Source organism: Mauremys mutica, chromosome 24 (genome assembly GCF_020497125.1).
Source record: "Mauremys mutica isolate MM-2020 ecotype Southern chromosome 24, ASM2049712v1, whole genome shotgun sequence".
Lineage (NCBI taxonomy): Eukaryota > Metazoa > Chordata > Testudines > Geoemydidae > Mauremys > Mauremys mutica.
Genome location: NC_059095.1, coordinates 1222573 through 1245003, shown reverse-complemented (window position 1 = coordinate 1245003; position 22431 = coordinate 1222573). Strand labels below are relative to the sequence as shown.

At 49.5% G+C, this 22431-nt stretch overlaps 1 protein-coding gene across 4 annotated transcripts in view; it reads right to left on the bottom strand.

Moving 5' to 3' along the window:
* Positions 1 to 22431, bottom strand: part of MAST3 (microtubule associated serine/threonine kinase 3) — a 63124-nt gene that overhangs the window by 19023 nt on the left and 21670 nt on the right. For 2 of the 4 annotated variants that reach the window (XM_044998641.1, XM_044998643.1), the window contains 12 exons: positions 14866 to 14954; positions 14163 to 14235; positions 13378 to 13398; positions 11078 to 11156; positions 9740 to 9897; positions 7237 to 7312; positions 5799 to 6008; positions 5596 to 5697; positions 4527 to 4659; positions 2211 to 2278; positions 1576 to 1661; positions 642 to 850 (listed from right to left, as the gene is read on the bottom strand). In XM_044998641.1, the coding sequence (XP_044854576.1) occupies positions 642 to 850; positions 1576 to 1661; positions 2211 to 2278; positions 4527 to 4659; positions 5596 to 5697; positions 5799 to 6008; positions 7237 to 7312; positions 9740 to 9897; positions 11078 to 11156; positions 13378 to 13398; positions 14163 to 14235; positions 14866 to 14954 (1304 nt within the window). The remainder of the gene's footprint in view (positions 1 to 641; positions 851 to 1575; positions 1662 to 2210; positions 2279 to 4526; positions 4660 to 5595; positions 5698 to 5798; positions 6009 to 7236; positions 7313 to 9739; positions 9898 to 11077; positions 11157 to 13377; positions 13399 to 14162; positions 14236 to 14865; positions 14955 to 22431) is intronic. The other 2 variants (XM_044998642.1, XM_044998644.1) reach the window with 1 other exon arrangement.

Genomic DNA, 22431 nt, shown 5'->3' with positions numbered 1-22431 from the left:
GTTGGTTACCTGGCGAATGCATGTTTGTTACGTATTTGGATGCAGATGGACAGGAGAGGCTGGCAGAGGGAACAGACCAGAGACATTAAATCACCATTCACAGAACTGCTTCAGAAAGACTAGATTAAAGCAGGGGGGTATTTTTAATTTACTCTATTCCAAAACAATGCCAGTGGCTAACACCACTTCGCCCTGCACACACACACACGCACGCACGCAGAACCCTGAGAGGATTTTTTACAGAGAGGGAAACGGAGGCAGAGAGAGGGTAACACGAAGGAGCTCCTGTCTCCAAGTCGTTTACACAGACCAAGCTCCTCTCTCAACAGGTAGCAGATGGTTTTGGAGTCTCTGCTCTGCGAAGGAAGGAGGATTCTCCATTCCTGCAGGAACAGGACAGGCACGGGGAACAGAGGGCAGTGTGACGTGTGCTCACACAGGACATCACAGAGACACTCAGCACCGAGGGGCCTGATGGCCATGACAGCTAAAAGCATTCTCAGGCTGCAGCCTTCACTTTGGGGATCTTTGTTTTCCTACCCTAGGACGGCAGGTTAAGAGTTTTGTTTTTTTTAAATCTGCTCTAACAACCACAGTATAAAGCCACCATTCGGCCCTTGGGTGACCAGCTTGGCTCTCACCTTCCACGTATTCCATCACCATGCACAGGTGCCTTTTGGTTTCAAAGGAGCAAAACATGCTGACCACAAAGGGGTTCTCGGCAAAGGTGAGAATGTCCCTCTCCACAAACACCTGCTGGATCTGGTTCCGCAGAATGAGGTTTTGCTTGTTAATTTTCTTTATAGCAAAACGCTGCCTGGTCTCTTTGTGCCTCACCAGATACACGGCCCTAGGAGGGGAGAAAGCGATGATAACCCCCTCCACGCTGCAAGCACCGCAGGGGTCAGTACTGAGTGCATGGGGCTCCCACAGCTGCTGTCAAGTGTATCGACCAGAACAGCTGGACTTGTTGCTTCAAAACACTTGTAAAGCATCGAGAAACCTGCGTCTCCCACCACCCGGAGCAGTTCCCAGTGAGAGTGAGCAGGCGCTCAGGACTCTGGCATGGGGTTTCGGGAGGTTAGCCGCTAACCTGCCAAGCACGGCGCTCCTCACGTGCAAAGGGTGATATTTGACAAGTAAGTCAATTACAATGGGCATTTGCAAACAGGCTGCCAGACGCATACTCTTACTGAACACTGGCCTTATTTACAACCCCAGCAGCGAGGCAGGCGTCATTGTCAGACGTGACAAGCTGCTCCTCGCCAGGAGGATTTATGTGCAGTAGCTGTAACGACACACTCAATGGAGTCGCGTTAAAGTGCCAAGACCAACACAGTAAACAAGATACCTGGCCTGCTCCGTCCCTCTCTGCACTCATCAGCATTGTGCCTTCTTTCCAGGGGAGCTGGTCTTGCTCAGACCAGGCCCAACACTAAGGTGATTAGTTCACACTTAGATCGTTTGCAAAAAGAAGCCAGTGTTTGCAGCCATGAGTGCATTGCTCAGCGCAGTCCCAGGCTGGTAAGCTCCTGAGCGCCCTGCACTGAAGCAGAGGCTCTCTCTCCAACTTACCCATAGGCCCCATTGCTGATCAACTTGATGGTCTCAAAGTCACTCTCACAGGGTTTCCTCCGAGAAGTGGCAGCTGATGCCCGGCTCTGCGTGAGACACACACAAAGGGGTGTTTGATCTTTCTGCACATCCCGGCGCTGTGACTGTAAATACAGTGCTTGCGTCCCCTCCACCATTCGCTAGCCCTGGGAAACGCTCCTGCCCACCCTTCCCTACCCTATGCTGCCCATCACACAAAGGGGCTAGCGTGACCAGTAAAAGCAAACCTAAACCTACACTCAAAGCAGGCTGTTGCTGCTCAGCATCCTCAGAAGCCACCACATCAGAAATCAACTGCACTTTGCAAACTGTGGACTGTCAAGTCAAAACTGCCTCAAGCACATGCCCGTTCCACGTGTCCAGGTGCCAACTGGAGGATCCATGTACAGGAACAGGGGTGTCCATGAGACATGTACCTTCAAAAATTCACACAGTTTCAGCAACCCTCTATGGATGGACAATTCAAACTCCAAGCTCCCCGGGAATGCAGACAGCCTCCTGGCATTGCCTTCTACGGGATGCCAAGAGTTAATCTGCTCAGTGTCAGAGAAGCTGGTTGGGAAATGCGAACACTAACTCAGGCTGGACGGCCTTACCTCATGGGAGTCGTCATTCTCTGGGGTCATGGTATTCCCACTATCAAAATGATCCAGCTGAACCATTTCTGCAGAAAAACGGAAAGAGCTAGCTGTCAGGAATTCAACAGACTACACAGACACGCTGCTGCTGTTTCAGAGGGAGGAGGAACTGAAACCCATCTATCCTGGATTAAAGGAACTCCACTGAGATTTGCACACTGCTCCCTTCTGGAGAAGTTTTTTGTTAAAAAATTGACCACCTTTTCCAGACATAGGTTTGACACTGCTGCCTCAGCTAGCATCGGGCTAGCAGAAGGTGCCGTCTACACACAAAAGATGCCTCGCACAAGTTCACTGAGCAACCTGCACTGGGTGCCAACTTCACCAAAAGCCGCAGAGATGTTTTTCCTGGCCTACTCCCACTGCATTGTCTGGGTTTGCTGCACACACAACCCCTCTGCAGCCAATATTCTCACTGCTCAACGGGATGAGATGGGCTGCTATAAATGTGGGATCGGCAAACTGGTCTGGATAAAGAACACATACAAAACTTTGCTCACATCGAGCCTCTGCCATCCTCAAGTGCTTGACTAACTTCTGGTCTCTCACCCATCCCCTGCAAGTCCAGGCTCAGTTCCTCCTAGGGCTGGGAGCACCAAACCACCACGAGGAAGCTTGGCGGGCAGCGGGCAGCCTGACTCACAGATATCTAGCAGAATGGAAGCTTCATGCTCATTGAGGCCTTTACCACTAACAAAAACTAATGCCAAAAGTAGACAGTGTCACCACCCATCCCCCACTCTAAAAAAAGGTAAGGTAATAATTGGAGATATACCAATCTCCTAGAACTGGAAGGGACCTTGAAAGGTCATCGAGTCCAGCCCTCTGCCTTCGCTAGCAGGACCAATTTTTGCCCCAGATCCCTAAGTGGCCCCCTCAAGGATTGAACTCACAACCCTGGGTTTAGCAGGCCAATGCTCAAACCACTGAGCTATCCCTCCCCCATCTGTGTTCCGATGTTTCTGCACACACCCATTAACAACTCTGTAGGCCCAACCTCTGATGTCTGCCTGCCTGGAGCCCCATTCATGCAGGGAAATTCAGGGTCCTGGCATCAAGGGGTTAAACATTTATATAATTCTAACTACTCTGCACAGTCCTTTCTGCGTTCCCCCACACGCCTTGGCTTCCCATGGATTAAGTGTTCTTCAAAGTAATCTACTGTATTTAATATGTAGCAAGCGATAATGAAGGAGAATTTGGTTCTGGCATGGAGAGACTTGGATACAGTCCTGGAATGTACATCCCACTCCACTGCCATTGTCCAAGCATGGGTGAGTTTGGAAGCTGATGCACTTTTATCCCTGCTTCAGCACTGTGCGCTAATCCCTGGACGAGCAATCTGAACCCTCGCTACCACAGCATGGAGAGAGGTACATTCCCAACAACAACAACAACTTCAAGGCTAATTCCAATCAATATCAGTCAGAACTTGCTGAAGAAAGAGTTACCTGTTGGTCTGAGAGATCTCCTGTTTGGCCTCATAAGCATCTATTCCAATTCAATGTGTAAGGAACAGGAGGCGGAGTTAACGATGCTATCGGAACCTTAACACTTGGGCAAGTAACATCGCAGTCTGAATTCTGCATGAACACGGATTTTGGGATGCAATGTTTATACTCTTACCAAAGAGCAAGATCCCGTGGGGAGAAAGCACAAATCTCATCCTGCAGCAGTCACCTGCACTGTGGGACTGGGAGGGGGTTACTGCCTTATGCACACGTTAGGAAACATCTGTACTGTCAATTCACCAGAGTTGAGGGGAAAGGGCAGCCCAGAGGATACACCAACAGCTACCTAGACCCGCCCTGCTGGCTGCGTAGCGATTGCTGACAGTCCTGCCACATCTGCTTTGGTTTCGTTTCATAGTGCGGGTCCATCTCTGTCATTCTGCCCATCAGCGAGATGTGCTGGAGCGACAAGCTTTCGGTCTGTCCGGGAGCACTTTCAGCACAGGCAGGGGCAGCACAGAGGTCTCCACACCATGCTGCCACGCCACCACCCCGCTTTGCCTTGGAGGCGCCACCCTTAGAAGAGCCTGTTCGGTCCTTCTCCTTTGGCTGAGAATGCCAGCAAAGCTGCCATTAGCGTTAACTGCAGCGGTGACTTTTGGGATTTGGGCAGCTCCAAGCATGGGAGTAGCAGAGACCTTCCAACACATGCTAGCTCTGACTAACTGGCAGCAGCCATGTGTGAGAGGCTCCTGCTCCTGTTCCTGATCCCCTGCCTGGTCACTCAGCCAGACACAGTCCAAGAGCTGTAAAACATCCCTACCCTCCAGAGGGTCCTTGGCAAGCCCCAGCTGGCTGATGATGTACCGCGGGATATCAGTTTTTATTCCTTGGCCTACTTTAGCATGTCCTTCTGCGGCTTCCAGAAGATGATAGAATTCCTCAGGATCAAACTCCTAGCCAAAGGAGAAAAACTGCAGTCAAGAAGTGAGTTCTGCCTGTGTGTCCCTAAATAACAGCACCTCCACCACCACACAGGCCACTTCCCCAGCAGCAGGCCAGGCACGACGCTGTGTCCCAGGCATCACAGTAGGCAGGCACGTACGTATTCGTAAACGGAATTAGAGTCACTATCATAGATTGCAATGATAGGGTTCCCTTTAGCTCTGGAGTTACGGGATGCTACCTGGGCATCAGAACTCTGCAGGAGAACCATAGCTCCCCTGATCTTGGGTTTGTGTCTGCGTTTCCAGTGTAATCCCTCCTGGCTGAAAAATCCAGCCATGTGCCCGTGTCCCAGAATTCAGGGGGCAAGCTGGCTGTATGCCTGAGCTGGCACACCTACTATTCCTTCCGGCTGTAAATGATTCTCAGACTAGCCCTACTGAGAGAGATTTGGAAATGTGCCACCAATCACTTTAGGTTTTCTAGGTGGATTAATAACCAAAGGAGAATGTGTGCTGGAGGTTAAGTGTAACGGATAAAAGGTAGAGATGGACAAGAAAAGAAAAACAGATTAGACATTCCCACCTCACAAGGAAACCCAGCACCGTCCTGTACTGTAACACTCATGGAGCTAAAGATCTGAATGTCGTCATCATCTCTCTCTGGTCCCTGACCAAGTTCCTTACCGGTGAGTCTGAAGCCCAGTGGCTGGGTTAGCGAGTACAGTCAAGCTTGTGTTAGGGTTACACAGTTACTGCGCACACAACAGAGGAGCTGCACTGCTGTTCAGTTGTTGGGTGCACAAATGTGGATCAAGCTGTTTTGCGGGAAGTGATTCTTTCTAATTTATTCCATGAGTAACGAGCACTTCCCTTTCCAAATGAGGCATACCTATGACAGAGACCTGCATATGCGCACAGCCTGGCAGGCCACGCAGTACTACTTACCAAGCACTCCAGAAGGCGAGCAGGGCGGGATATTATTAGCAGCAGCTTCCTGACCAGCTGGTCAATGAACCTCACTTCCTCACTCTCTGAACGCTCCTGGGCCTACAGAGAACGAGGCAAATGCCCAGGTCACCAAACAGCCAGTGTCAGTGGGGGGCCAGGGTTGGGAGGAGGGGGGATTGTGAGAACACCCGAACACTCACATCGTGGAGCATTTTCTCCAGTTTCTCCTGCAGCTCCATGAAGTAGCGTGATGTGATGAGAGCTTGCTGGGACTTGGCCAGGCAGTCTCGGGCCAGCTCAATGATCTGATGGTGGATGAACCCCAGCACGCCATCAGCAAGGGGCAGCATACTGCTCGACGAGCAGCTAGTGATGGTCCCCTGCAGGCGCTCCTCCATCTGCGCCGTGGCCTGCAGGGCAGAGCAGGAGATGACTACAGTGGGACTGAGACCTTGAGCTTACATCCGGGTGTTAGCCATCAGCACAGCTGACCCCGTGCAAACTCCTACTGCAAGTGCGCTGCCCCGGGGCAAGCCATGACCTGCATAAGTGGAGCACATTTACATTAGAGGCCACATCCTCAGCTGGAGTGAACTTGGAGCTATGGCAGTTTACACCAGGCGAGGCTGGGGCCCTGTGGTTTGCACAGGTGCAGCTACCTCACTGGCTAAAAGCCCCAGTGCACACCCAAGCCTGTGTTCATTTAGAGAGAGAGAGCGCGGCCATTCCTGAACATCCTTCTGAGAAGATTGCAGAGCAGACCCTTGTGGTCCAAACACTCCTAGCTGCAGGACAGGCCTCTCAGTATGACAGTGCATCTGAGATGGGTCATTTCCAAGTGATCTGGCACTCAGCAGTTACCAGCTCTTTCCCCACATAAACCTTTAAGTAGAAACACATGAAACCACAGGAAGGATGAAAACAAAGGGGCTTGTTGCTTTGTTTATTCTCTCCCCGGGCAGGCCCGCAGCCGGGAAATTGCCAGCTGACAAAATGGAAACGCCTGCTGCTGGAAGTTATGTTGCCCAAGCAATGCAGCACATAAGCTGGATCCCAGCTAGCACAGAACCAGAGGCTGGCACGCATGGGGCTGTCCTTTATGACTGCAGCATGCCAGCGGCGTACAAAATAGTTGTACTAATCCTCACATTAGGGATGTGCTGGAAAGAATGTTCCTCTTATGTATGCGACTTTGAACTGTGCCATGGCACCCTAGGACCAGTGCAGCTGTACAAACAGCCGGAATGAGAATTTCCCTACTTTTGTGATATTATGTCTTGCTATTTTAGACTGTGCTGCAACTGCACTGATATTGTTTCATTTGAAAATCTCAGCACAATATTCACGTGTTCACATGGACATTGTTTTAACCAAGAAGTGGTCTCCAGAGACTGTTACTGAGACAGTTTCATGTTGCTGCAGTAACACATGCTCCACGGTGACCAGGAGAGGACATTATGAATCTTCTGCTCTCCCCCCAGTGAATTACCAGGTTTCCAGCCCCCTCATACACCACCCCTGTAAGGAACACTTTGTGTCCCAGGACAAAGAACAGAAATTATTTTGCTGGGGACTGAACTGCTGAAAAGCCGAAGATACATTATGTTTGAATCATCTTTCTGAGCTCCGGGCAGTTACCTTTGGGAATCGTTCCTTGTAGACGTGATTCATCATAACGATCTCATTATCAAAAGCTCCACTTGTTCGTCCAGGGCTGGGGGGAAAGAACAGGTTTATCTTCAGAAAACCAGGTAATTATGGGTTTGTGCAGTCTTAAGTGCCTTTGGAGACTCTTCACACTTTGTTTTCTAGTCAACTGCCACGTTTCACAAGCCACTAAAGCACATTCACACCAAGCACTCAGCATCCCGACAGGCACCTCCACCCCCAAATACAGCTCCCCAACGCACCTCAATGGCACCAACAGCATCACAACTCACTGCTGCCCCTGAAGCTTCCCCTCTGGAACTGCTCGTCATTCCTGACTTGTGGACCATCCCCCACCGGCACCCCTACCTGTTACCCTACCGCAGGGCTCTCCAGGAGGAGAGACTGGCCGACAGAAGAGACTGCCTGGCAGCTCTCTGATCTGAATAACTGTCTGCAATAAGCTACTCCGACCTCCAAACTCATGGCATTTATAAGCCAAGGTAGCTTTGAATCTAGGTCTCCAGAGCTGAGAGACTAATGCGCCCATTAAAGAAAGGGCTTGTCCTTCTGCTTTCCCTCGGGGTTATAATTCCTGCCCCAGTCCCAGCCAAGTATAACGCCACTGGAGAGATGCCTAGACCACAGCCAACTGTGAGCAGGCCAGCAGTGTGACAGACACCCGGGGTCTCTTGAGCTGCTGCTGTAGTTGCCTTTTCACCGCTGGCAGCAAAACAACTGAGTTTTGTTTTTTGCAGGGCACAGAGGGATCTTCACGTGAACTGTTTATCTGTTTTAGCCCACCAGTGAATTCAGCGGACCCTCCTTTCTCCCCTGGCCACAACGCTGCCACCGGAATCTTAATCCTGCTACACAAAGCCAGTTACAGGGAGCAGCCACCAACTCGTTAACCAAGATATAACAAATGCCAAGCTCAAAACCAGTTTCAACTCTCTCCCCGTTCTCATTTCAGTGACTAAGAAGTAAGCCACAGCTTAGCAAGGGACTCTTTGTACGTGCTATGTACAAGTGATGGCAGCCATACAACTAGCATTTCTTTGGTAAAACATTCATCCACTTGTAAAGCCCTTGAGATAATTAATCTAATTTTAATGAAATTTCAGGCGACAAAGCCCAGGACCAATTACAGCCCCAATAAGAACCCAGGGAAGCCTGGTTACAAATGAGGCCTCTAAACACATTCCACAACGGGAAAAAGTATTTAACTTAAATATTCCCTGTAAGGATGCAAACTTGCTGCACTTGACAACTGGAGAACAAACCAATGAATGGAAACGTGACATTCCAATGCACTGCAAGTGTAGGAAGGGGCACTGTCAGACTCAGGAGGTCTGCATGTTTAGTCTATTTTAAGTTGCAAAAGCTGAGGAGGAGCTGCCAGGCACTCTGGCTTGTACTTCTCTGCTGCACTCCCATGCTGGACCTTTCTTGTGAATTTCATGCAATGTGCCTATGTATAAGAAGGGAACAGACAGATGCATCTACACACAAATACACTGCATGAAATCTGTGAGAATGCTGTACACCTGCTTGCGGTTCTGGGTCTGAAAAAGCAATGGTTGTGGAGAACGGGGGTGAGGGAAGAAAAAAGGCATTGCAAACAGATGTACCCAGAGCACCTAGCTTTTATTTAATACACATAATGCTTCTAGATCTAGTTACATAAACAGATTTTTTTAAATCTTTCAACGGTAAGTCTGATTCCTGGCCTCTTGACTTTGATCCTAACCTGCAGCAGGGTCTGCAAGGGCAGATTTTCAGGTATGCCCTGATCTGATCTTAGGATCAGTTGAGAATTTACCTCTCAGTGTGCTGGGACCCACCCAAGGGTCAGCGTGAAGGCATGAGTCCCAACGGAGGGACACAAAACAAACGTAACAAGGCACTTCAAACAAAGCTTCTGTAATCTCAGCTTCAAGAGCCTGCGTCTCAGGCATAAACAGTTTCCAGTACCAAAAGCCTGAGGCTAGCAGACTTGTGTATGGCCGGTACACCAAGTCCAGAGGAGAGCCTCCCGAGAGGCCTGGGAGCGCCAAAAGGATTAGCGTGAGATTTATTGCACTGTGCTTTGGGATCAAACTCCTGCCATTTTCCATTCGTGGAAGCGCTGCAGGGAAAGCAGTGGCATCTCTGAAGAACAGTGTCTGTGTAGTAAAGCATAAGCAGTACCAAGTTTCACACTACCAGACTCTAACGGAGAGCAGAGAGTCAGACTCGTGGTCAGCATTCGTGGTACAGCCAATCTGTGACCGGGCTATTCCATAACTGTCCACTAGGGGGCATCTTGCACCTTCCTCTGAAGCCGCACGTGCCAGCCTGCGTCAGACAGAGATGGGCCTGCTCCTGTCTGGCAGTGCCTAGGACAATGAAATGCCTCCTTCACCAGCACCATTTACAGGCATCCGACACAAAATCTCGCACACACACACACACACGTTTTGGAAAGCCCGGGGCAGCCAGAGGCTTTGGATACCTGAGGCTCCTGGATCGTGGCCGCAGGCAGGGGGAACGGCGCCCCTCCTCGTCCGTGACACACTCTGTGCTGCGGAAATGCTTAGAGAGGAAATGCAGCTCATCCAGGGTGGGCTGGTACGGTAACTGGTGCAGCCGCTCCTGAGAGGATGAAGACGACTGAATAGAACAACAAATGCAAGCAGTTAGGAGATAGCTAAATTCCTCCATTGGAGCAGGATGGAAACAGAGAATTCATTAGAAACAGCTGCCTCGGACCCTTTTACTAGACTGGAAATACTGATGGGCAGCCCGTGGGCCTTGCTTTTTACAAACGCTCCCAAATTTGCTGCACATAAGTGTGAAAAATGGATTGCATTCACCACCTCAACCACGAGATCAGGCACTGTCAGCTCTGACCTGCGACTCCTCTGCTATTCGAGCTCCCTACAGACCCTCAGTCCTAGTCTGTAGCATCCTCTTCTGTTACAGCTCTGGGCTCCCTAAACAGCTCCACAGTACACCCCAACCCAGCCATGCAGCCCCCAGGATTCATTTGCAAAAAAAGAACCCGCCAACTACAAAGTGCTGCAGCTAACTCAGAAGCACACTGTAAAAATAACATCTGAACAAAACATCTGGCCATGCAGAGAAGCCCCAGAGAATGCACTGTTGAGGAATGGAGACTACGGAGCTCAGGGGAGATTTAAACCCCACGTCACATGGTGGCACTGGCCCCTTCGGAGGGAGGAGAGTCCAGAGTCTCTGAATCCCAGTTAGGCTTAAAAGAGGCACCTGGGCCTGAGGAGACAGACTGGGTGAGTCAGGTGAGGGCCAGAGACTGGAGAACGTGTCTGGGATCATGAGGCCCTCCCGAGGAAGAGGGAGGAATGGTCAGGAAGCCAGTGGAGGGGGCCACCCAGCCCACCTTCCGGTGCCAGAGAGCCAGAGCCAGGAAGCTGAGAAGGGCTGAGAGACCAGATGGGGCTAGCCTGCTGGATCTTCCCATGCCAGAGAAGGCAGGAGACGCCTGCTGGCTCTCTGGGCTGTAGAGCTGAAGCCAGAGGACCTTAGAGCAGCTGAAGCCCAGGCACGAGGCATGGGGAGGGACACGAGCACCATACCAGAGAGGAGAGCGTGGTGAGAGATGCTGAGGTTCGTGGATGGACTGTGGGGACTTGTGTTGTTACCGTCTGTACACAAAGGGCTTTTGTTTGTATTAAATTAACCCTTCAAGGGCTGTATTTATATTCAAGGAGTGTTTAGATTATTTCTGGGAACAAGTGAAGGGGAAACCGAGGCAGGCACACCAGGTAGCCACTATTTCCCTCTCCTGTTACAGACGACTGGATAGCTTTACCGAGACAGTGGAACTGGGGGTGTTAGTCCCATAGCCAGACGAGGGTAGCGAAGCCAGTGACCACCTTCTGCCATCAGCCCTGCAATAGGAAACACACAGATCACACAGGGAAAACTTTGTTTAAATGCAAACAAAGGAACAATGAATGTCAAAGTGCTGTGGGCAGGAACAGGCACCTCGCTCTGGCCCAGCCAGCTGCAATCCAAAGCCTCTTATGCCAAATGCGTTTTGATATCACTTCACGTAAGTAATAACGACTCTGTACAATTCATTTTATGGCTGAGGGGAATGTAATGCCAGAATCCTAGAAACTAGGTTATGTCCCCTGCTGCAGCAGAGGGACAAACTGGTGCACGTGTCCCTATGAACTGGTGCTCTTCTCAGGCAGCGAGCGGGGTGACAACTCCATGTGACAGCTCTAGTCTGTGCTCTTTCCATGACTGCGCTTGAACAAATTCACTTAGGGAGGGGAAAAACATTAGGTTGGGATTTTTAATGAGAGTCAAATTTGGGCCCCTGGGATTTTATTCTGCAGAACAGCACGATTCCTACGGGCGTATGAAAAGTGAACACGCACAATGGACGCGCCCCCTCCCCGCCCACGCTATAAACAAGATGCCAGAAATTTAAAACCTAGACGGGTATTTTTGCTGGGAGAGTTTTCTAGTAGACTAAGGGCTTGGGAGCCCAGCCCAGGGCTCTACATCCCTATGTCACTCACTCACTGTGTAGGTCACTTCACCTCTCTGGCCTCAGCTTCCCCAGCTGCCATGGATCCACAGGCTTGGTGCTATGCCCCAGCTTTTAAACAGTCTCTCAGAGGATCCCCTTTGTATGCAGACCCCCAAGGACTCTCACTGTTCCTTCAGGAACGGCCATGCAGCCACACTGCCTTTGAGACGAAGCCTCTGGGCTTCAGCCATCCTGCTTCATGCTGGGACTTCTGCTCAGGGAGTCCAACTGACAGACTCCTGCTTCGAGACTTGTACATGCCCCAGGGAGTGAGGCACTGCAGCCAGGATGTGCAGGACACCACACGGTGTTTTTCAAACACAGTAGGGTTAATTAGTCAACTGGAACGCGGCACTGGGAGTCCTTAGATTAGCACAGAGAAATGAAGGTGAAAATAGTTCATTCCAGCCAAGCCAGGGCAATCCACCAGCCAAACTGCAGCGAATTCCATCGCAGGCTCTCTCTCTCTCTCTCTCTCTCTCTCTCAGACTCCTTAGCCAGTCCCAGGTGAGAGCTGCCAGCTTCTTCCAGAAGCCTATTCTTTATCCCCTGCTGGTCACCTCCCAGTCCTTCGTCTCCAGGCAGGGCCATGCTGAGTTCACCCTCACCCCGTCCCAGAGCTTTGTTCTGTCCTTGGGGCTTCCATTGTCCTGCTGGATCTCTGCTGATTTGGGTCAGTTTCAACCAGTTTCTTAAGGAGCTTAGTCACTCCAGCCCAGCTAGCAAGGGGACCCCATGTCCTGCGCTGTCCCCAAGAGCAGATGTGACCCTTTCCCCTTCACTGGGTACCAATACAAAGTACAGAGGGAAACTGAGGCACACATAGGATTCATGAAAATATTACAGCACATTCCCGCATTATCCCAGCAGCTCGCCGGGATAACTTAGGAGAATTGGCCAAGCCCCCACAGGAAGGCCTTTAGCAGTGCCAAGGGCTCTCGCATCAGGAGCCAGCTCAGCCTCGTACGTTGCTGGCATTATCATTTTTCTGTTTTCCCATCATTAGCCGCTTGAGAACAAAGTCTCTTTGCTCCATCCTAGCTCTTTCCCATTTGGCAGACAAGGAGTTAACACTCCCCGTTTTCCCTAATGATTCTTGAAATTAAACCTGACCTCCTGGTTGTTTATTTCTGCCTATGTACACCAGGGAGGTTAATGGCATCAGCCCAGCAGGGCCTGGAGAGCGCTGTTCCCATCTCCACCCTGCACATGCATTGGCGATTGTTCCTGTGACCTAGCTGTAGATTTCAGAGGAGCAGCTGTTTAGAATCCAGGACACTGTTTATAATCTGGTGAGAAGTTTTAAAGAGGGGCAGAATTTGGGTCTGGACTCCTGGCCAACGGCCGCGTGAGGGGAACAGAGCCGGGTCTGTTCCTGGAGCCACAGAGAATTATGGAGGCCAGTCACAGCCTGATTAAATCGGGCACTGCCACAATGGGGGTTACGCTCAGGACAAGCACACAGAGACAAGGGGCACGTCAAAGTGGAGCAGGCATTACCCACTGAACACAGGCCCCCTCCATTCCGCACCTCTCTCTGGAAAGGCTTGGTTCCTTCTCGTAATTACCTGTCAGTCCGAGCAGCATGACTGCAGGGTGGTGGGAGAATATCAGCCAGGAAGAGGGAGCGAGACACAGTGGCAGAGGAAAGAGACAAACAAAAAGAAGGAAAAAAAGAACAAGACGGTAACCGAGAACCACACTCCCAGGCTTGCTGTCGTTTCCTAGGCTCAAGGGTTACCGTATTCTCTCTGTTCGTGGGAACAGTGGCAGCTCTAGCAGGCATCACAGCTCACGCAGTCTCCAAAGAGCTAAGGGGGAAATCTGCACACAGCAGAACTCTGGGGATGAAGTGCTTTGAAGGGACTCAGGAAAGAGGGCCTCCCCTTCCTACCCAGCTGGGGCTCTCTCTAAACACCCGCCCACAACCCAAAATAAGGAGTTTTCCTCTGTTATGTTAGTTCTGGCTTGAGTCAGGTGCAAAGCAGGCAGGGTTTGTGCAGTGACTCTGCCACTGGACCTCCTCAGTCCAAGCCCTGCAAATTCCCCTGGCCCCATGGGAAACTCTTGTTCAGAGACAGATTATCATACTGAGCTGGGCCACGGATTAATTAAAGAACACGATGAGACGCCCAAGCACATTCTCACTCATGAGCACGTGCACTATGCGGACACTGCTCTCGGAGGTGAAAGGCAGCAGCCAGCGATTACCCACTGCACCACCTTTTGCCATGAAAGCAATACTGTAAGTGAGAGCGGATTCTTTCACTTCTCTCTCAGTCCAACACTCTGCTGGTATTTACTTGCTCTGTTGCGGGGAGGAGAGGGAAGAAGGAAGCAAGCCCCAGCTTACCTGCGAGCAAAGGGAAAGCTGACAGACGTGCTAGTGGAGAAGTTTCGTGGGCTATCCAAGGGGCTGCTCCCAGCTGCAGACAGAGAGAGAGAAGTTAATGCAACATCTGATCCAGCCCATTGGCTTGTTGTCTGGGATTTCGCCTCTGACAGCAGGGGCTACTTAAGGTCAGGGTCACAAAGTAAATTGTGATGTAAAGATTTCTTATATTCCTATTGGAAAATAAACCCATTCCCTGAAGACAGGAGACACCCTGTGGGAAGGTAACTGTCCCTGTTACTGTCACAACAACCGCTACAAGGACAAAGTTAAAACATGGCCTCCTCCCACTTCTATCTTTACTTATTAACCCATGTCCTGTGCAGCTGCCACTCTGCAATAGATACAAACCCCAAGTCCAACACACACACCCGTCCCAAGGGGCTGACACCCAGGTTACTGCTAAAATAGAGAAACCAACACTGCTGGCACACAGCATCTTCACACAGCACATGCACCACCGAGAAGGGATTTCATAATTATCTGAATAAGAAAAAAAACCCACAAGGGCAACGTGGTGTTGCCTCTCCAGCCCTTCCAACGAAGGGTCTTGCAAGGACTGAAGGTGCCAGCAAGCTGCCCTCAAGGTGCCTTAGGGCCATGGAACCAGGATAAAACCACTGCAGGTGCAGAGCCTGCTCCCCAGAGCTCAGACCTTCCCTACCTGTAGGCACGGAGAGCGGGGACAGAGGCCGTGAGAGGGTTGGAGACGGTGTTCCCACCACCAGGCTTTTCCTGTTACTGCTCCGGCAGCTAGAAAGGGAAAACAGTGTCATTGCTGCACGGCTCCCAGATCCCAAAGCAAAGGGGGTGCACAAGTTTATAAGGCTTTGGGATTTATAAACCATCTCAACAGTCCAAGTGCTTTGCTTTACAACCATCGAACCCCAGTTCATGCAGGAGAGCCCCAGAGGAGCACCAGCCCCCGAGCTCAGCACCTCTGGTATAACAGACCAGAGCATGACGAGCCCAGCAAAAGGGGAGAGCATGGCCTCTCGAATGCTTTTGAAGAGGGCTGGCGTGACTGTATTTAACAGGAAGCTGGTCTCCCCCAGGTCCCACTTGCAGTTCCAGCTGGACCTAGGGAAGGATGGAGCTCACAGACAGCCAATATCCAGCAAATAAGAATAGAAAAGAGCCAAAAGGACCTAACAAAGAGGCAGCAAAGAAGAAACTGCCAAGTGATTTCATGCCCATAAATGAGAGTTTGATGGTTCCCAAATTCACCGTCGTAACCAAAAAATGCAGTAAATCACTGTTGTTTATGGTCTAACTTTAAACCACTTTGCTCTGAAACCTGTGAGCCCGAATGGACTAGCATGCCCTATCGCCACAGCTGCAGACACACCACTGGTGAAGCTATGCTGGCTTTTGCTTCATAAAAGACAACTACAGCATCCATTTCCTCTTTCAGCTGCGCTCCGTGTCTGTATTCAACCACTAGGACTTTGGTGACTACCTCCCCGGCCAGAGGTTAAATCTGGAGAGCCTTCTTTAAACAAAGGATGTGGAAAGCAGGAGCAAGAAACCAAGGGTGCAACAGGGCCAGGAGGGAGCGGAGAATCCTTTGCTAGCTGGAAAGCCATTCGAGAATCCAATCCAAGCAAAGGAATCACTGTGTTATAACCATGGCTATACCATGGCAATCTTCTGACTTATCCCTATATCAGCTCTTACAGCACAGAGGAGAGGCACTGCAGCCTGCAAATCCAGGAAGGCTCACCATCTTGGAATCAGACCCATGGGCTGTGTCCCTGGGTGCTGGGATCCCCCCATAAGTGCCCTTAACAGAGAGTCTCCAACACGAAATGTCCAAGAATCATGAGACTGTAACAAAATCTCATGATTTTCAAGCTGTACATGTGGGGATTCTTTTTGTTGTTGCTGTTTTTCTTTTTGAGAACTTTGCCACTGTTAGCCACAGTGCTGGTCCCAGGCCTGGATAAAAGAGGAGGGTTCTGCAGTTAGGTTTGCAACCCACTCAGCTAAAACTTTACTGCACAGAAAGAGTTAAACCAAAACCTGGGGAAGTGGGTGCAGAGGACACTCAAAACCCAAATCTGACAGAGCTCAGTGAAAGCCAAAAGGAAGCTGAGATCTTGAGACATGGAATCCTAATGACCAAAGCTGTAACAAGACTAGGCAGGTGGAATGTACCTACTTTGTATGATACAGCAAAGCTGGCACAAGTTACAAGAGAAATGAAAAAATACCATCTGACCGTACTTGGTGTAATAGTGGGACGAGATGGGCAGGGAGTGGGAAGATGATATCTGAAGGTGCTACAATAGTCGACTCAGGAGGAACACAGAAAAGAAGTGTTGGAATTATGCTGGACAACATCACAGTGAAAATCCTGCTGGCATGGGAGCCAGTGAAAGAACAACCACCAGGTTGAAACAAGACATGTCAAGGGAACAATAATCCAAGGACGTGCACCAACAAACACACAGCAAGCAACAGTGAAAAGGATTCAGTCTACAAGCAGGTGCAGCAGTCCTGGATGTCATGCCTAACCACAACATCAAGCTGATGACAGGCAAGACTTCCAAGCACAAAATGGCAACAACTCTACTGGCTGGGAAGAAGTCAGGGTTTCAGCAGCAGAAGGCATCCAAGCTGATAATGGCCAACGGCTCTTGAATCTCTGTGGCACAAACCCCTGTAAGAGAGGAGGCTGTCTCTTCCAACACAAGAGTACTCCGAGGCTGACAGGGAGACCACCAGACAACGTGACTGTTAATCAGACAGACCACGAGTGTATAACTAACAGATGGGCATCTTCTTTGAAGGATGTCAGAATCAGCAGAAGGGCAGATGTTTGCTCAGATCATTATCTTTTAGTAGTCATGTTACAACGTAGACTCAAAAAAGATCACAAAGATGGGCAACAGGAGTGCTACAGCAATAGAGAAGTTCAAGGACAAAGAAACACAGATCAGATTGCACTTAGCAACCATTCCAGTGTTTTACAGGACCCGGATGATGAAACCCTGGAAAACAGATGGTCAAACTGACAGAAGATGGTAGTTGAGACAGCAGAGGAAGTAGTGGGCCACCGAAGGAGGCAGAAGGAAGATGTGTGGATTACATCTGGAACGTGAGCAATGATTGACAAAGCTCTGAAGGCAAAAAAGGAACAGTGCAAGACAGGCAAAACTCTTAGAGGTGGATGCAAAAGACAGACAGGGACCAAGAAATAAAGGAGAGATGCAGGCAAGAGAGAAATGTCTGGGGTCAGGAAGTTGCAGAAGCACAGAAGGGAAACTTTCAAGCATCTCTACAGATTAGTGAAAAACCTCTCAGGAAGAACCAGACCATCCCTTGTGATGCCCTTCAGGGACTCTCATGGACAGATGCTGAAAACATCTGAAGAACAAGCCAGACAACGGAAAGAATATTAAACTGTACAGAGCTGATGATTATGCACCGGTTTGAGAAATGCCAACACTAAGTTAGAAATAGAAGCTGGACCAGTAACACCCAATGAAATTATAGCAGCCATCGAAGTCCTCAAACAGGTCTAAGCTCCCAGGACTGACAGAATTTAAGCAGAGGTACTGAAGGCAGGAGGCGATGTTCTGACTAAGCAGTTAACAAAGCTAACCAAACATGGGTGAAAGAACAAGTGTCACAAGACTGGAAAGATGGTATCATCGTGGCATTGCCAAAAAAGGGGGGAATTTTACTCAGGGCATGAACAGGAGAGGTATTGTAAGGCTATCAATGCCAGGCAAAGTATTAGCTACCATCAGCTGAACAGAATGAAGACGACAGTGGATGCCATACTACAAGAAGAACAGGCTGGGTTCTGTCCAGGTAGATCATGTTATGAACGGATATTCGCTCTTCGACAGATCACTGAAAAAGCTATTGCTTGGCAAACCCATCTTAATTAACTTTAAGAAAGCGTTTGATAGTGTCCATAGAGAGTCCCATGAAATATTGCTAGAAGCCATGAGATACCAGACAAGCTATCAACATAATAAGGAGTTTATATGATGGAAGCAAATATGCAGTAGGATCAGATACAGTCCTGGGTGAGTGTTTCGATATTGTGACTTGACTTAGACAAGGGTGTCTGTTATCAACAATTTGCCTTGTACTATCGATGGACTGGGTGATGAAGCAGACAACAACAGGCATTGTTGAAGGAGTAAAATCATTTAGTGTACATGAGTTGACTTTGCCAACGACACTGCTTTACAAAGCACAACGTGGAACAGAACGACTGCCCTTCTATCAGAGGTAGAACAGGAGCAAAAATTGGACTGAAAGTAAATGTAGAGAAAACCAAGATTATGAAGGCAGGAAACTGGAGAATGGATGTGAAGGTTAACATGTGTCAGAGACAGTGATGTGGGCAGTCAGGCCTAGTGGTTCCTAGAGCTGCTCTAGGAATTGTTTCGGGGCAGTTCTCTGGCCTGTGTTATACAGGAGGTCAGACAGATGATCACTGTGGTCTCTTTTGGCCTTGGAATCTATGATTAGAGTAGGAGTCGGAAGCCAGGAACAGGAACCCAGTGTCAGAGCCAGACTCTGAGCCGAGGGTCAGAGCAGGACACAGAGGTCAGGAATCAGACAACGGTCAGAGCCAGGTCACCTAGAGTGCGGCAAGGAAGGGGCACGGCTGGGAACTAGCACGCACAAGAACCATCACAGGCGAACTGCTGCTGCTTGGCTCAGGAGCTGGTGTGCAGCCTACTACAGGAACGCTGGGTGTGCTGGGATGCCCAGAGATTAGCTCTGCTGCAGGCCCTGATTCCTGACAGAGTGGATGGAAATGAAAACAAACAGGTCCAAGTCCCTCTCTCTGTACAGTGCAATGACATTTGGGATAAAGATACGTGTCGGAGATCAGGAAAAGCAAACCCCACTTTTGGAAGGATGAACAACACCTGGCCAAGCAGAGGTGTCCACTCCAAACTAAAGGTCAGATTATACCATGCGACTGTGCTGAGCACGCTACTGCACGGCGCAGAGACCTGGCCGAGGGCAGGCGCTAACAAGAAGAGGCTGGAGGTGGCCCATCACAGATGGCTGAGGAAGATGCTACACATTTCCTGGAAAGACAAAACAACAAATGGAAGTCAAGGAGCTGTCAGAGCCAGACGAGTTAGAAAATATCATCAAAGAAAGACGGCTCAGGACGTCGGGACACGTACCCCACATGGAAGATGGGAGACGTGCTAAGCCAGCCTTGAACTGGGTGCCTGAGTGGGGAAAGAGAAAGGGAGGAAGGCCAGGGGAGAACTAGCAGAAGACAGTGCCAGAGGATATTGAAGACACTGGTATCATCTGGGAGGAAATATCACAACTAGTGACTGACCGTAATCAGGGGAGGAACTGGATTGCCAGACATGTCTGCGGCACAGGAGGAAGTAAGGTCTGAGGTCAGGTTTTTGAGTGTTTAGGATACATGAGGTCACATTTTCATGGTGTTCTCTGTAAGAGCTAGAAATTTACTTATTTAAAAAAATATATATTTAATTTCACATGACTCTAGCAGCTGGAGTCTGAATACCAATTATCACGAGATTCCTGATACAATTACTCACTCATCTTGCTTGTGCCTACTAACAATCGACCAATGCATTCTATTTTTTTTTTTAAAGTTGTGATATAAATTCTACACAGTGCAATATAAAGCCATTCCCATAACCTTAAGCGTTTCTTGCAGTGCATAAGCTGTAAATTTTTTAAATTGAAATTCAGTTATAATTAGTGGTTCCTTCCAGGCCTCCCTCCATTTTGCTGAAAAGGGGCACATGAGACACCACCAGTGGTGGGCTGAACATCTGAGGGCAGGTCTACACTTACCTGCCGGGTCGACGCGGTGAGTTCGACTTCTCGGAGTTCGAACTATTGCGTCTAATCTGGACGCGATAGTTCGAACTCCCCGCGCGCTCCGGTCGACTCCGGAACTCCACCACTGCAAACGGCGGTGGCGGAGTCGACCTTGGAGCCGCGGACGTCGATCCCGCGGTGTCTGGACGGGTAAGTAGTTCGAACTAGGGTACTTCGAGTTCAGCTACACTATTCGCGTAGCTGAACTTGCGTACCCTAGTTCGACCCCCCCCCCCTTATTGTAGACCAGGCCTGAGTGTATCGAGTACTGAGAGCAGGATAACAGACACAGCAAGAGGGCTGGGCCTGTGAGGATCCATTTGCATGATCTAGCTCAGTCGTCTCCTTTGGGATCTGCTGTAACAAATAACTTCCCTTTTCAGCAACAATAGGTGCTAGCTGCATGAGGTTTATTAAAAATCCAGTATATTCTATTGCACGCAGGAGAACGAGTTTCACCTCCAGCATCAGTAACTTCCAATGCCTCGCTGCATCACAGACCTGCGTGGCCAGCATAAAAAGCTGCCCTTCAGTGCCTCGACAGAGATGCTTGATGTGAGGAGCATATAATGAAACAGACTCGACTGATAAATTGCTCCAATCTCCTCTCCTCTCCTCTTAAGCAGTCAGTATGTGCTTGGGGGCCAGACCCGTGTCTGCGTGCTAGTGAGACTGCCTGCCATATTTCTGGGCACACTGAATATTTATTATTTAACAATGAATAAAAAGTAGCAAACACTCAGAGCAGACCGGAAGCAGGAAAACACAATCTACAGCATCACGAACTAAAATTAGGGGAGATTTCCATAGATGTCAGACCAAGGACACGTCTTCCATGAAAACACGAACACACCCGAGAGCCAGATTTAAATAACGTAAGTCAAGCTGTGTCTCCGGGATTGCTGCTACCCTAGACTGCTCAGTAGAAAGGCAGTGCAGAATTTCCATTCAAAGCTGGGAACAGAAACCCTCGCATGGACACTAAAAATAATTAGCTCCGTTTACCATCATGAGGTACCCACATTAGCTCAGAGCTTCCAAAGAGAGAAAAGAAAACCAAGGAGCCTGGGAAGACTCTCTGTGGGGTCTAATCATGAATGCAGAGAAGTTATTTACACCAGGAGTAAGGCAATACGATGTTTTAACTCCAGACAGCTAATGTTTAGCAACCCCCATGCGGACCCTCCATAACTGCTGTATGTATTCTCGCTGCATCAGCGCACCACCAAATTTCCATCTGCTACTGATTACACTAAACGAACGTCAGTGGCTGACCTAGTCACCTCATCGTCATTAGTCTGTCCTGCCATGCAGGGACCCCAACACCCCCCCGGCAGGAGGAACACCTGCTGTGGCTTCACGCAGACACACAGCGTACCCACAGGGCACTGCGTGAATATTTTTCCATGCACATTCATTGTTTTCTGAATAATATTCATTAGTCACTGGAGGATGGGCAGGAAGCTTCCGCAGGCTCTACCCACTTTTCCTACTTCCCACACCTTTGCCTGCATCTTCACTGTCACTTCATTCTCTTCATTTCTCACCTGCAAATCCCTTGTGGTGCCTGCCATTCCTATCAGAGGCCATATTTTAATTACCCAGCTGATGGAACAATGCAGCATAGAGAGCCAATGCTGCAGCACCAGCCCTGAGGGATGCAAGGAGAGAAATACTTTAACTCAAGGGTTAGATATGTGTCTTTAAGCATTTCCCTCTCTACCCAGGGGTGAGGCATCAGCAGCCTTTTCTCAGCTGCAGTGATGACTGGGTTTGCAGTCTCTCTGGTACCTACCTCGCTGGAGCTACCGGTATATCCCCAGTGCTCCCCATATTAATGCCTGGCCTAAAAAGACAGTTTCCCCTGGCTGTAAAGGCATTTTCCAGAGCCCACACAGAGCTCTGGGAGGCCAGGAGCCCAGCAGAATGCAAGAAAAGGATTGGACCTTTGTGTGGATAACGAGAACATCCAGAGTCACAACAGTAAATGCGGGTAAAAGAAGACGTTTGGAATGGCTTTACGGGTCTTGCTGCAAGACATAAGCTGACCTCTAGTTAACAGGGGTAAAGAAAAAACCTTGGAGGAACCCTATGCCACAAGTTTTATTGCCCTTCCTCCAAAGCAGCTAGGGATTGCCACAGGGCACCAGACTGGTGCTCTGGAAGTTCCCATCTTCCTCCACCACCATTTTTTCCTGGCCCACTCCAGTAGGTTTGTTTTAGTATTTGACTTTATTTTTTTAAAACAAGTTATAGCAGCTACAATAGCAAACCCCTCCCCTCTGCCCCCCAAGGGTTTGAAATACTGACCCATGGACTGGTGAGGGTTCACTTTTACTGTAACTCCACGTTAGCAAATTTCTAATGCTAATTTGTAGCTACA